This window comes from Homalodisca vitripennis, chromosome 6 (genome assembly GCF_021130785.1).
Source record: "Homalodisca vitripennis isolate AUS2020 chromosome 6, UT_GWSS_2.1, whole genome shotgun sequence".
In the NCBI taxonomy this organism is placed as follows: Eukaryota; Metazoa; Arthropoda; class Insecta; order Hemiptera; family Cicadellidae; genus Homalodisca; species Homalodisca vitripennis.
Window position 1 is genome coordinate 31438458 of NC_060212.1, and position 14757 is coordinate 31453214.

At 36.7% G+C, this 14757-nt stretch overlaps 1 protein-coding gene across 1 annotated transcript in view; it reads left to right on the forward strand.

The window, feature by feature from the left end:
* Positions 1–14757, forward strand: part of LOC124364205 (UNC93-like protein MFSD11) — a 32118-nt gene that overhangs the window by 1240 nt on the left and 16121 nt on the right. Inside the window, exons 2-4 of the mRNA XM_046819516.1 lie at positions 9205–9374; positions 12155–12331; positions 13358–13608. Of these exons, the coding sequence (XP_046675472.1) occupies positions 9205–9374; positions 12155–12331; positions 13358–13608 (598 nt within the window). The remainder of the gene's footprint in view (positions 1–9204; positions 9375–12154; positions 12332–13357; positions 13609–14757) is intronic.

Consider the following 14757-nt stretch of genomic DNA (forward strand, 5'->3'; position numbering starts at 1 on the left):
CTGCTTTGTTTTTGTTGTGTTTGCGACTAGGTCATTGTCTTTACAATATTTATAGGCCTTATGAAGGCTCTGAGCAGAGCGTTCTTTTAAGTTGGCAGTTGTGTCTCCACTTATTATCAGTGTGGTATCATCTGCAAACATTAAACATGTGCTCAAGTCACCAAGTTGTTGTGGCATGTCGTTGGTAAAAAGAATAAATAGGATTGGTCCTAAAACCGAGCCTTGTGGCACTCCCCGGGTTATTTCCTTTGGACTAGATTTCACAAACTGAACCATGTTGTTTGCTGTGTATTTTATCTCAACCACTTGGCTACGTCCAGTTAAGTAGGATTGGAACCATGATTTAGCTGATCCTTTTATACCAAGTGCATCAAGTTTTGAAAGAATGAGGTCGTGTCCCAAGGAGTCAAAGGCCTTGCTGAAGTCCAGTAGAAGTCCAGTAACTATCTTTCCATCTTCAAGTAGATCAATTACATTTTGTATAAGACTAGTTATTGCAGTTGTGGTAGATTTTCCTTTGACAAATCCATGCTGCTTGTCGGTTAACAGATTGTTGTCTTGTAAGTGTTTTAATTTGGTAAGAGGTTCGATCATTTGTATTTCTTTACACACCAATGTCATCAACAGGCAATTAAGTTGTAACCTAGAATAGAAAAATTCAAAATTTAGCTCAAAATTGTTTGGCTGCAAATCATTTGGTCTTAAATGAATTAAATAACAAGTACTTTTATACATGGCACAAAAGAAAAATCTAATACAAATTTTCCAAAATTTCTGTGCTAAACCCTTGATCCAACACTTTGTTGGAATTAACATATAATTGACCTCAAAAAGAAAATCTCCCTGTATTTTTGCTCTGAAGCGCCTTAGTTGTGAATTAGATAAGGACAATCTCTGTTTAACAAAAAATACAGTTTTTGTCATATAAAGATCCAAACAAAGTACCGGAAATGTAGAAATAAATAGCAATATAATAGTAAAGATGGAATGGTTTTGATTTAAATAAGTGTGAAGAAATTAAAAATATAAATTTTCAAAACATTAAAAAGGTACCCAAAAACGGTCATGGTTACTTTTCCATCTGTTGGTTATAGCCCAATGGTCACAAATTGTCAAACAGGCAGGCATTAGAAAAGGTTTTCTTACTCAGGTGACCCTAAAAACAAATTGGACATTATAATATTTTCACTGATAACTGAAATTCGATTCTTTTGGTCATCACGATGTGGTCCCTATATGAAGAAAGAAATAAGGGCTGTATGAAAGTCCTTTTTTGAGTTAAGATTTTGCCAAGCATTTCTGAAATCAAAAAGGTCATTATGATCCTCACCATTACCTGTGAATGCACCACATCTAGAAATTCAAGAACTCAAAGGAATCATCAGTGTCCTTTTTATGCTATTATTACTCTCCAGCAACAGCCAGTGCCTCTATCAAGGAGTTGCTTTAAGAGTACTGAATGGAATGTTTTATGCAATATTTAAATAGTTTTATGGTTTGTTTTTCTTTTTTTCTTTTTTTTTACAAAAAGGAGAAGCTGATCTCCTAACTCCACCACTAACCATCTACTAGCTAGTGATCTAGCTAGTAGATCTCTTGCTAGATCTTTGTCTTATCTCCTTTTTGGTAGTAGTAATAAGACAAGCAAGTGGAATCAGTATGACTATGTATATCATGGACTTGGAAACTATCTACCATCAATCTATATCTGGGTTGCTGCTTCATGATTTTATTTTCTGCAGTATTCACCACTTTAAACTAATAAGTAAGTAGAATTTTCTGTGTTGTAAACTAGATGGAAGTGGTATGGTTTTAGTACAGAAGACAATTTTATTACTACCAACATTTTTATTTCAAAAGTGCTTTCGCCAGTTAGAATGATTTTTTTTTAACTGGAAAGGTAGGAGTAGGAAAATGTCACTGAAATTTACTGAAGGTTGAGAACCTCCTAAACTAAATCTTTTAAAACCATTCACTCACTTTCTAATTCATGCACTTTTAATTTTGGTTGTTTTTGTTCATGAAGATTCTTTGAAAATTACACTCACAATTTATGTAACGATCTTCTTTTATAAAATGTTTTAATTTTTATGATTTAAATTTTTCAACGTCTTCTTGTTTACATGTATAAATATATTATTTTATTCTTGTTTCTAAAGGTATTGATATTGGTTCTATATACTTTTTTTGTATATACAGTTTTAATTTGGTTAATTAACTTCTTAGATGAGTTAAAAACATTACGGATGTTTAATTTTGAATGTATTTTAACATGTAAAAGACATGTAAAAACTGTAATACAACATCAGCATCCCTGATTCTACCCACTAAACGGGATCACATCAAAACAAATGGTCAGTCACCAGGGCCTGCACCTAAAATTGCTGAACATGGTCATCAACATCAGGAGAAAATCTCAACAACTTCCAGCTTGGCAGAGGAGCTAGAAATTGGTCAGACAAAGTGTCCAAAAATATGAAGATCTAGAAGAAAACAGACATGGAACCTCTTTGACCCATAGCGGCTGAAGCTGGCAACTTCCTACTGAAGGAGAACAATAATTCAAAAGAGACATTCAGATATTGTCAAAACAAAAATCCTCATTAGAAGATACTCTTGCAGGGTTGGAGTTGAAGCTGGAAGAAATGACTGAACAAGAAAACACATTTTTGCACAAAATAGAAACCCTGCAGGAAAAATTGCATGAAACATTGGCTCAACTGGAAAAGGAAAAAAACAGCACAGATTAGAATTACAAAACTTATTTGAAGAGAATGACAGAATGCAAACCTTTTTCACTAGATGAACAAAAAGAAAAAAATACTGGATCTTGAAAAATTAAATCAACATCTGACAAAAAAACTAAACGTGATAGAACACAATAATTATACAGATTTAAAACTAAGTTTTAACAAGATTGAAAAGTCAAGATCAATTTCAAGATACTAAAATGCTCAAAGACATAGGAACTCAAACAGTCCATGAAGAAACACCTGTCATAAACTCCAGCAGCCTCGCTCTGACAGAATTAGCTCAAGTGAAGACGAGGACAAGATCGAATGGAGGACGTTGTTTAAAGAACTACAAGAACAGCTTAAGACTCTAAATTTATCTAAACTCCCCAGCGCAAGTGAATTGACTGCACCAGGAATTAACACACATATATCTGGTCCAAGAACGTCAAAAACAAGACATTTTGTGCCAAAAAAAGTTTTTTCTGATAGGAAAAAGACTGCTTTTAGCATCTCGCTTCAGGCAGCCAAATACAACACTAAAATTGACACAGTTGGAGCCAGACAAACCACTCATAAAAAACTGAATTATAACAACACCCCTTCCAGAACAACCTGACTATTCTACAGAAATTGACATAGTTGGAGCCAGGACAAACCACTTATAAAAAACTGAATGATATAACACCCCTTCCAGAACAACCTAACTGTTCTACGGGAAATTGACACAGTTGGAGCCAGACAAACCACTCATAAAAAACTGAATTATACAACACCCCTTCCAGAACAACCTGACTATTCTACAGAAATTGACATAGTTGGAGCCAGACAAACCACTTATAAAAAACTGAATGATATAACACCCCTTCCAGAACAACCTAACTGTTCTATGGAAATTGACATAGTTGGAGCCCAGACAAACCACTTATACAAAACTGAATGATATAACACCCCTTCCAGAACAACCTAACTGTTCTACGGAAATTGACATAGTTGGAGCCAGACAAACCACTCAGAAAAAACTGAACTGCACTCTTCATTTAACACAGATACAATACCCACCATCAACTGCAAAGATCCGTCCCAATGGTGAAGACATAGAAGCATTTTTTAATAGACACATAGAGTTTTACAAAAACATAAATAACAACTACTTCTATACTCTCACCAGACCACACTCCGCTCCTGAGCAAATCTCCTCCTCCCACTCAGAAGCTGATCCTGCAAACACTCTTGAAAATTAGTTTTTTAGAAACCCTCACTCCCAAAAAAAGCAGAGAAAAAACTAATCACAACCTTATTGACCAAGGAAAATCAACTAAGGATATTTCATCAAAACATAGACTGCTTAGGTGGGAAAATTAACAGATTGACACACATTCTAGAACTTCATTCACCTGACCTGGTAATCTTGTCAGAGCATGGTCTTAAAGAGTACCAGCTCTCAAGTACTAGACTGCCAGGCTACAACTTAATAGGAGGCTTCTCTCGGCATACCTGCAGAAAAGGAGGTGTAGCAATTTTTTCCAGTGAAAACACTAGGAAACCAAGTACACAATTTAACAACTGAGCTTGCTTGTGAACTTACGTGTGAAACTCACGTAGTACATGTGACTATTGGCAAAACCACAATCTATGTAATTGGAGTCTACAGACCACCAAGTGGAAACCTTGACAATGCCCTTGACATTTTATCTAGTACTCTGGACCTTATTCCAACATGGAAATGTCCTACTATAATCATGGGTGACATTAATGTAGATGGGTTGAATCATGACTATAAAAACCAAAAACTTAAAGACATGTTGGCCAGTCATAACATTCACCAGGATAGATCTCCCACCCACTAGAGTAACTCTGAACTCTAAATCATCAATTGACTTTGTCTGCTCTAACCTTGACATACAGGTAGGTAAAATTGACGCTGATTTAATTATCACTGGCCTATCAGACCACAAAGCTCAGCTCTGATCAGCTAAGTATTCCGAACAAAAAATTACCTTTGCCCATTTTAACCAATAGACATTTCTCAAAGAAAAAAACCTAGATTACTTCAAAAACCTGCTTCATTTATAGACATGGCAAAATGTATATAACTCCCCTTCTGTGGAAGAATCCTATGAATATTTTCATGAAATACTCATTCAAACTCTTAATGCAACATGTCCACACAAAAAATCCCGCCCGAAAATAAAATCAAAATTCAAAGCAACCAATGAAGAATCTGAAAGGTTGAGAAAACATTTTCTAAGATCCCTGGAAATGGAATTAACAACTGGCAGTGAGGGTGATAAAATAGAAACAGCTATCAGAAAAAAGGAACTATGACCTCTACTTGAAAAAAACTGAGGAAACAGTCAACCTCAGACTTCATTAATAACTCACATAACAAACAAAGGGCTGTTTGGGAGGTTATTAACTACGAAAAATGCAATAACAGTAAAAAGGATGAACCACTTAAACTTATAATCAATGAAAAACTGATCCAGGACCCTTTGGAAATAACTGAACACTTCAACCATTACTTTACAAAAATAGCTGACATCACTCTCTGTAACGCTAACCAGGCCATAAATAGTCAGCTAACAACATGGAAAGACTATGGCGATGTACCTGACTTCATCCCACTCTCAACCACACCGGAAGAAGTCCTTCATATACTCACATCCCTTAAATCGAAACCAGCCGCAGGTGTCGATGAAGTCTCTTCCACACTCCTAAAACACTGTAAGGATGAAATAGCAAATCCCTTATGTCACATAATTAACCAGTCGTTTTCACAAGGTGTCTTTCCTATGAAACTGAAACTTGCAAAAGTATTTCCTAAACACAAGAAAGGCAATACAACATCAGTGGAAAACTATAGACCTATATCGATTCTTCCAACGATATCAAAAGTAATTGAAAAAATCTTTCTGAATCAATTGACAGCACATCTGACTACTCAAAACATCTTGACGCCTCAACAGCATGGCTTCTTACGAGGAAGATCCACCACCACGGCTATAGTTCAACTGACAGAGTTTATTATCGACAAACTTGAAGAAGGTACAACAGTAACCGCCATGCTACTAGACTTCAGCAAGGCTTTTGATTGCCTAAACCACTCTCTACTGCTTCAAAAAGTAGGAAATATGGGCATTAGGGGAGCATCACATGACTGGCTTGCTAGCTACCTGAAAGATCGACAGCAACTAGTGGAAGTAAATTATACCAGAAACAACACATCCCATAAAGCAAGATCAACCTTACTCCCAATCACTAGAGGTGTACCTCAGGGATCTATACTTGGACCAGTGCTCTTCATATTGCTGACAAATGACCTACCAAGCTATCTTCTTGACTGGGCCCAAGCTATGTTATATGCAGATGACACCGCTCTTCTTATTGCAAAAAAAGACACAGAATCTCTTGAAATAAATTCATTTATAGCCCTGAATATGACAAAGCAATACTGCCAACATAATGACCTAGTTCTTAATGAGAGCAAAACACAACAATTAATATGGAAAGGCCGAAGAACCAATGATTACTATGGCTTACCTGAAATAATCCAAGATAATGAAGCCAAGTATCTCGGCATAACAATAGATGACAATATCTCTTGGAACTCACACATTGATGGTCTTTGCAGCAAGCTCAACTCTAGTATCTATGCTCTTAAAAGAATAAAAAGTACTTGTAACAATGATACTACCAGGACAGCATACTTCTCTCTTTTTGAATCTCATCTAAGGTACGGACTACTTGTGTGGGGCAACTCCTCAGTAAGAAACAGGGAGCGGGTTCTGGTTCTACAAAAGAAAGTAATTCGAATTCTTGCGGGACTGACTCCTCAAGACTCATGCCGTCAGGCATTTGGAGAACTAGCGATCTTGACAGCTGTCTCACTCTACATCTGCGAGACCATCTGCTTCACAATAGCTCAGAAACCTGACCAGCTAGGTGACACACACAGCTATGACACCAGAAACGCCTGTGACTATGCCCTCCCCACACACCACCTGACCCTATTTGAAAAGAAACCTACATACATGGGGAGAAAACTTTTCAATCATCTTCCAGAGGACCTCAAGAGACGCAGAGATGAGAAGTACTTCAAGACAGCACTCAAGGCCTGGCTGCTGCAGAAACCATATTACACCCTAGAAGAATTTTTAAATACCTGATTGTACAACTAAATTATATTGACACAATTCTGTACTCCATGTATACGAATAAAGATTTCTGTATTCTGTATTCTGGTTTATTACTCCGATTTTTATAGGCCATGTCTTAAAAGTGGTCTATAAATATGTTGCTTATTATTGGGCTCAGAACAAAACCCATAGCCCTGCAACTTACCTAAAAAATAAATAGATAAAAAGAGTAAAATTATAAAAAATATTTAGTCTAAAATTTGTTTTATATCTGAAAATAGTTATGCTAACACATACAGTAAGTAGTTTCAATATGCAGTTAATATATAAGGTTGTTCTCATACTGAAGCTGTTATCATTTTTAAGTAGATGTCTAATCAAACATAAAGCTTTAGGGACAGTTAAATTAGTAAACACACTATGATTTGATGATTTATCTTATATTGCTATATTAATGTTAATTGAAGTTGAGTGTGTGTGCTTGCATGTGTGTTTAACAAATTATTATTACATGTATACGGTATTCCTAGTGCTATTGGTACTATAAATGATTTACCATGTTATTCTAAATGTAAAATGGTTTGTCCATTGATAAATAAATATCTAACAAAATATTCAAAAAATCTACACAATACAACCGACAGACAAAATTTTTCTAAGTATTTCACAACTTATTTTTGAAAATAAGTTATTGCTATATATCCAAGATTGATAGATTTAAGCATTTGACTGCATTAATCATGAATATTATTGTTGAGAAAATTCTGTTGTTGTGATATGAGAAATAAAGAACTTCAGTTGTTGTCATCTTTTTTGCTTCGGTGGAAATAAACGGTTGTTAAACGTATAACAAGTAAAATGTTAAGAAAAAACAATCACTAATCAATAACAAATTAGTACTCTTAAAGGACACTGCGTTATGTAATACAATTTACGTTTTCATAGTTTTTTTTTTTTTTTTTTTTTTTTTTTTTTTTAGGGAGAGGCAGGAAAAATGCTATTACGCACACAGGTGGCCAGCCTGTAGTGTGGGACTCCCCTAAAAACGGGTTTACCCACTAAAAAAACCTCCTCTACTCTTTAGGATTCTAACCTGGGATTGTTTATCACATTACTTCAGGCTAGGCCTAAATTTGGCTTAAGCCCGTGGGGCTCGCTCCTTATCCAGCCGCTCGGTCAAGGGATCTGGGCCACTTCGCGGTCCAGATCGGGTTTCTTTTCCAGGAGGATGCCCCGGACGAACTGTGACAAACAATCCCAGTTCCCCTTATCCTCCATTATCTTTTCGCAGACCGTATCCACCGAAAAAACCCCGAGTTTTCTTGTGGCCTCCAGGCGGGGCCTTTCCCAACGCGGACAGCGGAAGAAGGTGTGTTCCGCGTCGTCGGGAACGCCCGGGCAGTAGATGCAATCCGGTGAATCGGTCTTGCCCATCCGGTTCAGGTACGACTTGAAATAGCCGTGACCTGTCAGGAACTGCGTGAGGTAGTAATCCACCTCGCCATGCCGCCTTTCGACCCACGGTTGAATCTGCTCGATGAGTCGCGCAGTCCATCGTCCTCGGGTTTCGTGCTCCCAGCTGTGTTGCCACTGCTGGAAGGTTCGGGCACGCTCTTCGGATCTTGCTGCGTCCTTGCCGATCTCGCCTTGTCTCTGATAAATCGCCTTCCTCTCCCCTGCCAAGAGCTTGACAGGGATGACTCCGGCAACCACCAGGACGGCAGTCTCGGATACTGTCCGATAGGCGGAACACACCCGGAGCGCAGCTTGACGCTGAACCCGGGCGAGTCGCAACCTATAACATTCCTTGATAAGAGCGTCTGCCCACACCTCTGCCCCATAAAGGAGTACAGACTGGACTGCGGACATCAATAACCGTCTTTTGCTGGACCGAGGACCCCCAACATTGGCCATCAGCTTACTAAGATAAGAGACCACCTTAGCAGCCTTGTCCGCCGAACGGAAGATCTGGTCTCTCCAGCTTAACTTACGGTCCACCATGACTCCGAGGTACTTGGCGGCACGCGTTGACTGGACCACTTCCCTTCCCACTCAGCGGGACGACGGTGTCAATTCTCTTCTTTGTGAGAATCACGATCTCCGTCTTGCTCAGAGCAAGCGAAAGACCGTGATCGGACATCCAGGCGTTGATGTAATAAATATTTTATAATATATATATATTATATTTTATATTATAATTATATAAATTATATAAATATATAATAAAAAACGTTTTCATAGTAATAATAATATTGATTGATTAATAATAATTACTTCTCATGTCTAAATGTAAATTGTTATCAATATTGCCATACGTTTGAGTTTGTTTCCAGAAGACGATAATTTCTAGTATCCAAGATGAGAGGCCAGAGTTCCAAGTGGAGGGATACTCGGTACATGGAGTCACATACTCGGTCACGTGTCTCAGCTTCTGGTTGGCCCCATCTATCGTCAGCGTCACGGGTCCCATTTTGGGCATGACGCTTGCAGCTCTCGGATACTCGTGAGTATCCAGATTGTGACACTTCTCTGGAGTGTTGACACGTCTTTATGTTGTTGTAAATAAACAACTTTTGACTATTGACTAGTATCAGCATATTATATACTCTAGCAAGAACGTAGCCAGGAAACAATATTGGGGGGAGGGGGCTCAAGATGACTGATATTTTCCATAGTGGACAAAAAGTAAGGAAAGTGCATTCAACCACTCATTCCCCATTTCGTTCCTTATAAGGTTCTTGACCCGTTTCAATGTTGAGCACAATATTTCAGCAGTACACGTCAGCTTTACTGAATTATTTAAATAATAATAATCGTTTGCTAAAGAAAGTAATTGAAAATTTGGGTGAGGTCTGAACCCTTTGGAACCGCTCACTGGCTACACCCTTGTACTATAGCAAAGTAAAAACATTCATACTTAGCTTCATGTGGTGGTAAGGTAGGCCTGGTATTCGTTAGAGCCTGACATGAAATTGTGCTATTATAACGTAACTAATTTATAACAGATACACGACCAGATTTGGGCGACTTTATCATATAAAAACCATATCTATGTTTATTCTGTTTAAGACTAAACTAACGCACTAGATTTCTTAATTCTACGGTTACATAGGGTAATTCCTGAAAGTAAACAGTAAATTCTAATTTATTTTATGTAAAAATAAAACATTCAGTAATGTAGAATATTTAAAATTTGGATCTTAACTTAGTGAAAAGTAACATCTCACCACTACGACACGTCCTAATGCATATTCAAAAGCTGATAAATTAACACTAATATCATATTTTCACCAAGGTAATTAGTTCTTAAAATAAAATAGGCTGGGCGAGTTAAAATTTGATGTAGAAGAGTGTACAAAGATGATGAATCTCTATTTACCTAAAGGAGAATTCCCTGGCCCATGGAAAATGTCTCTTTGGTGCTTTTGAAAAACCTGGGAAAGAGGAACAGGAGATAGCCACTTACAAACCGCTTTGCCTACTTAATGTCCTGAGAAAGCTCTTAGAACATGTACTGAGTAGATTAATAGAAAAACCACCAGGATTCTTGAAATCTCCATTTGGCTTCTGAAAAGGCCGATGAATGGTAGATGCCATATTGAAAGTCATGGAGTATGGTAAAGCAGTGAAGGAAACAACACATAGGCATTGAAAACTTCGTGTTCTTGTAGCACTGCACGTGAACAATGCCTTTAATTCAGCTCCATTGAGAGGGTTTAAAGGCCTTGACCAGAATAGGAACACCTTTATATCTGCTCCATATTATCCAGAGATCTCTCTGATAGAGGGATGTATGTGGCAGATACCAGACAAGGTCACTTGTGGTGTACCTCAGGGATCCGTATTAGATTCATACTTCTGGAATGCATACTATGACCAGTTTTTATTGACCTGGATGCCACCTGATCTAAAGCTGGTTGCATATGTTAATTTAGCGGTATTTGTATCATCAAAATCTAGGGAAGGCCTTTGATTGCAGGCAGAATGGCACTGAAACAAATTAGTTCAATGATGACAAAAATGAAACTGAAGTTGGCCCCGGAAGAAACAGAAAAAGAGCTCCTTTTTTGAAAAAGGAGAATGCCAGAGATTACTATTTGGCTGTAAGGTATGTAAATCCAAACCAAAGAAGCTGACAAGTACCTTGGGGTGTGGATCTCAAAAGACATAAAGGCAGGAACACATGTAAAGTTATAAATTGTGTTCCTATAAGTTATAATAAAAGTTATAATGTGCTGCCACATGCCCTACAGCAATTACCTAAGAAGAACTTGAAGACTGCATAAACAACATGGCTCCTTGGCTGATACATATACACAGTCAACGAGTTCCTGGACTGGAGAAGCCAATTGAACACTACTGGACTTATTATTTACATTGATTTAAAACCTTATTTAAAACTTGTTATTTTGACTTAACACTATACTCAAAGTATAATTATGTGATTAAAGAATGATTTGATTTGATAAAGAAAGTTGGGTATACAGCCGATTGAACAGTACAATCTTCTTCTTCACAAAGCTGTTAAAAAATTGTTTATCATTTGCCACCATGCCGGATGTTGCACCTCTAGATATGACAGGTTTTACTGTATTCTAATTGCTGGAAGAGTGTATAGCTCAATCAAGAGTTATTGTCTCAGAAAAAACGACACCTGTTTTGTTCATATCTAAACCCTCTGTGTCTTGAAAGGATTTGACCAAATCAACTAAACATAGTAAAAAAGATTTCAAAATTAGGGCTTAACTGAGTTATAATAATCATACGGTACAGTATTAGTTTAAAAATAAATAATTAATTAATTTTGGACATACCTAAAAGTGATGTTTCTGGACTTTCAAAGAAGTTTTAACAAAGGCTCTTGTAAATCTAGGTACATTTCCACAATTTTTCTCACATTCTAATATGTTACTATTTGCGGAACGAGTTTTCTAAAAATGATTTTAAAAATGTTGTTTGAAAAGCAATTATTTAAGCTATGGGTAACTAGAATTTCCAGAACTCATTTGCAATATGGAAATCATTCATTTTGCTTATAGTTGTAATTCATTGAACACTTACCGTAACTAATTTTAGCAGATGTCATGAATATGATGTTGAAATAAACAATCATTTATGTGTTTAACACAAAAACCCTAACTAAAAATGAATTACTGTATCTTGTCCATAAGAGTTCCTTTCTGCGTGGTTTATATCTTCAATATGAATCGATCATATAGGATATTGTTTCATTCAATTGTAAATTATGTACAAAATAATTAAAATTTTAAGTATATGTCACAGGATGTACATGCTTGCTCTAAGCTTGGAACAAACATGGTCCATCTACTGTGGAGCTGTTGTGGTAGGAGTCTCGGGTTCTATTCTCTGGACAGCCGAGGGCAAGTACTTGGTGACTAGCTCCACACCCGAGCGGTTCCCCCGCAACATTTGCATATTTTGGATGTTGTTCATGTGTGCGTATGTATCTTCAATTAACTAATAGATATAACAAAGTTTAATACATATGTGATAATTATATTTTGGGTGATCCTTTACAAAATGTATCTGGATTGAAGCATCTAGATTATCTTACTAGTGGGATGTTTAAACCCATCATTGCAAAGGATGGCAATAAACAACCGTAACATTGTTGTAACACATTCTGAAAGATTAAGAGTCTTAGGAATAATATGAAATCTTCTCTATCATTTAATAACAACACCAAATTAATGAGGTATGGATCATAAGCTCCATACTTGAGCTTCTTAACACGTTGACTGCCAACATATATGTTCACAGGATGTTCTGTATTGCCAACTTTATTCCTGAATTTTTTGTTACTAATATTGATTTTATATTGATATTCAGGTCATTTTACAATATTTTTACAAATTAGTAGTTGGGGGAGAGTAGGGTTAGTTTTAGACTGATCATATTGGCAATTTATTTTTCTCTCCTTAATTTCTCGAAAATAAATGTGCCAACCAATTCGTACTTCGTTTGACACGAACTTTACTGTTGCTGAGGTTGGCAATCATACAAGACTCACCTGATAGGTGCTGTACTCCTTTCCACTGCTCACTCTTTATCCTCTAACAGTAATTTGGCATCTTTTCATTCATTCCCCAACACTAATTATTAAACCTGACAGTCGTAGGTGGTTGGTTGATGAATGCAGACGTATTGTGACCTGTATTCTGTAGTTCAGTTTTAATAATTAGTTTTTTATTAAGTGCATTTTTTAGAGTTAGTAAAGTTGACACACAACATGTGGGTTGTGATTCCTGACTTAGGCGTCACAACACTCTTGTATGATTTGTTTAATTTAACCTAGTTTGTAATTATGTGTTAGATTAGTTATTTACCTGAAGAAGAGATCGGATTGCAGATCTCGAAACGTAGTGTTACTGATATTTTTGTTTAACTGAATGATTGAAAATGTCTGGAAAAATTCTGTTTAGCTGTTACTTGAATCAAAAGTTGTTACAGCACTTGATTTTTCAGAATGTTTCCTGGGAATTTATACGCATATTTTCAACTGGAGGGGAAGAAATACTTGGACCGAGAGACTCGGCGTAGTATCATGTATGTTCTTGCGTCGATGGCAGGACTGGCTGGTGTCCTATTCTCAAGGCTGAGGAAAACTAAAAGTTCCTCTTCCCCAGACACTGGTCCGCTGGAAGCATTGGGGAAAACCTGGACTTTGTTCACAACAAAGAATATTCTTGTTTTATGCTTTACTTTCTGTTACACAGGTATGTATTTTCTACATTTTACTTTAAATGCTGACTCAAACAACAAAAATCAGATAAAGAGCATTTTGTAAATGTGGTCGATTTCTGTTGAACGTATGTGAGCGAATTGATGATAGGCTGCCACAAACAAGTCTTTTCTGGGAAAATTACAGAGTTCATAAAGGAAATTTTTTATTCAAAATATGCAAGTATGATCCGTCCCAATTTTAGGTTTATTCATAACTCGGAAGATGGTGAATTAACTCAAGATTTATTCACCATCATGTACATTAAATTATGGTACAACTCAACATTTACATTAAATAAACCCTTCCATATCTACGATCTTTTGTATAGAAAACAGTTGCTCCACTGTGCATGTATATGGAGATGCATATACACTCCACTCCACATGCATCTCTAAAGATCATGTCTAAAACATTGTAATAACTCTGCCTTTTAAGTGGAGTTATGTTAACCCTGTTGATATTCATAACACTGTATGTAGGCTAAGTAACTCTAAGTCTGAAGATATCTTTGGATTATCCGATTTTGTTTTAAAGAAAGTTACAAAGGAAATTTTGTATCCCTTGACAATTCTTATTAATTGGATGCTCAGTGTTGGTGTTTATCCTAGATGTTTAAAAACGACTGTAACTGTGCCGATATACAAAAAAGGCGATAAATTGAATGTTAATAACTACCGACCAATTGCTTTGGTGCCTGTTGTGTCCAAGATAATCGAAAGCATTATTAAATTCCAGGTTGAACATTATTTTGAGCAGAATTGCTTACTCTCATCGGAGCAATTTGGTTTTAGACAAAACCTCTCCACTGTTAAGGCTGTAGAAAACATTGTCTCCTATATTATTAATGGTTTTGAAAACAAAGAAGAGATATGCACTTTATTGATGGACCTTAGTAAAGCTTTTGACATTGTACCTTACTCAGAACTCATTAGAAAGCTTAACCATTATTTACTCGGAGATGTTGAACTATCTCTTTTTAGTTCTTACTTGTCTGATAGGTACCAGTTTGTCAAACTAAGTGGCCAGAACTCTGATCTCAAGAGAGTGACTAGGGGGGTTCCCCAGGGCTCTGTCCTGGGCCCCTTTTTGTTCGTCGTCTTCATTAATGACCTCCCAAAATTTCTACCAAACAAGAGTATCT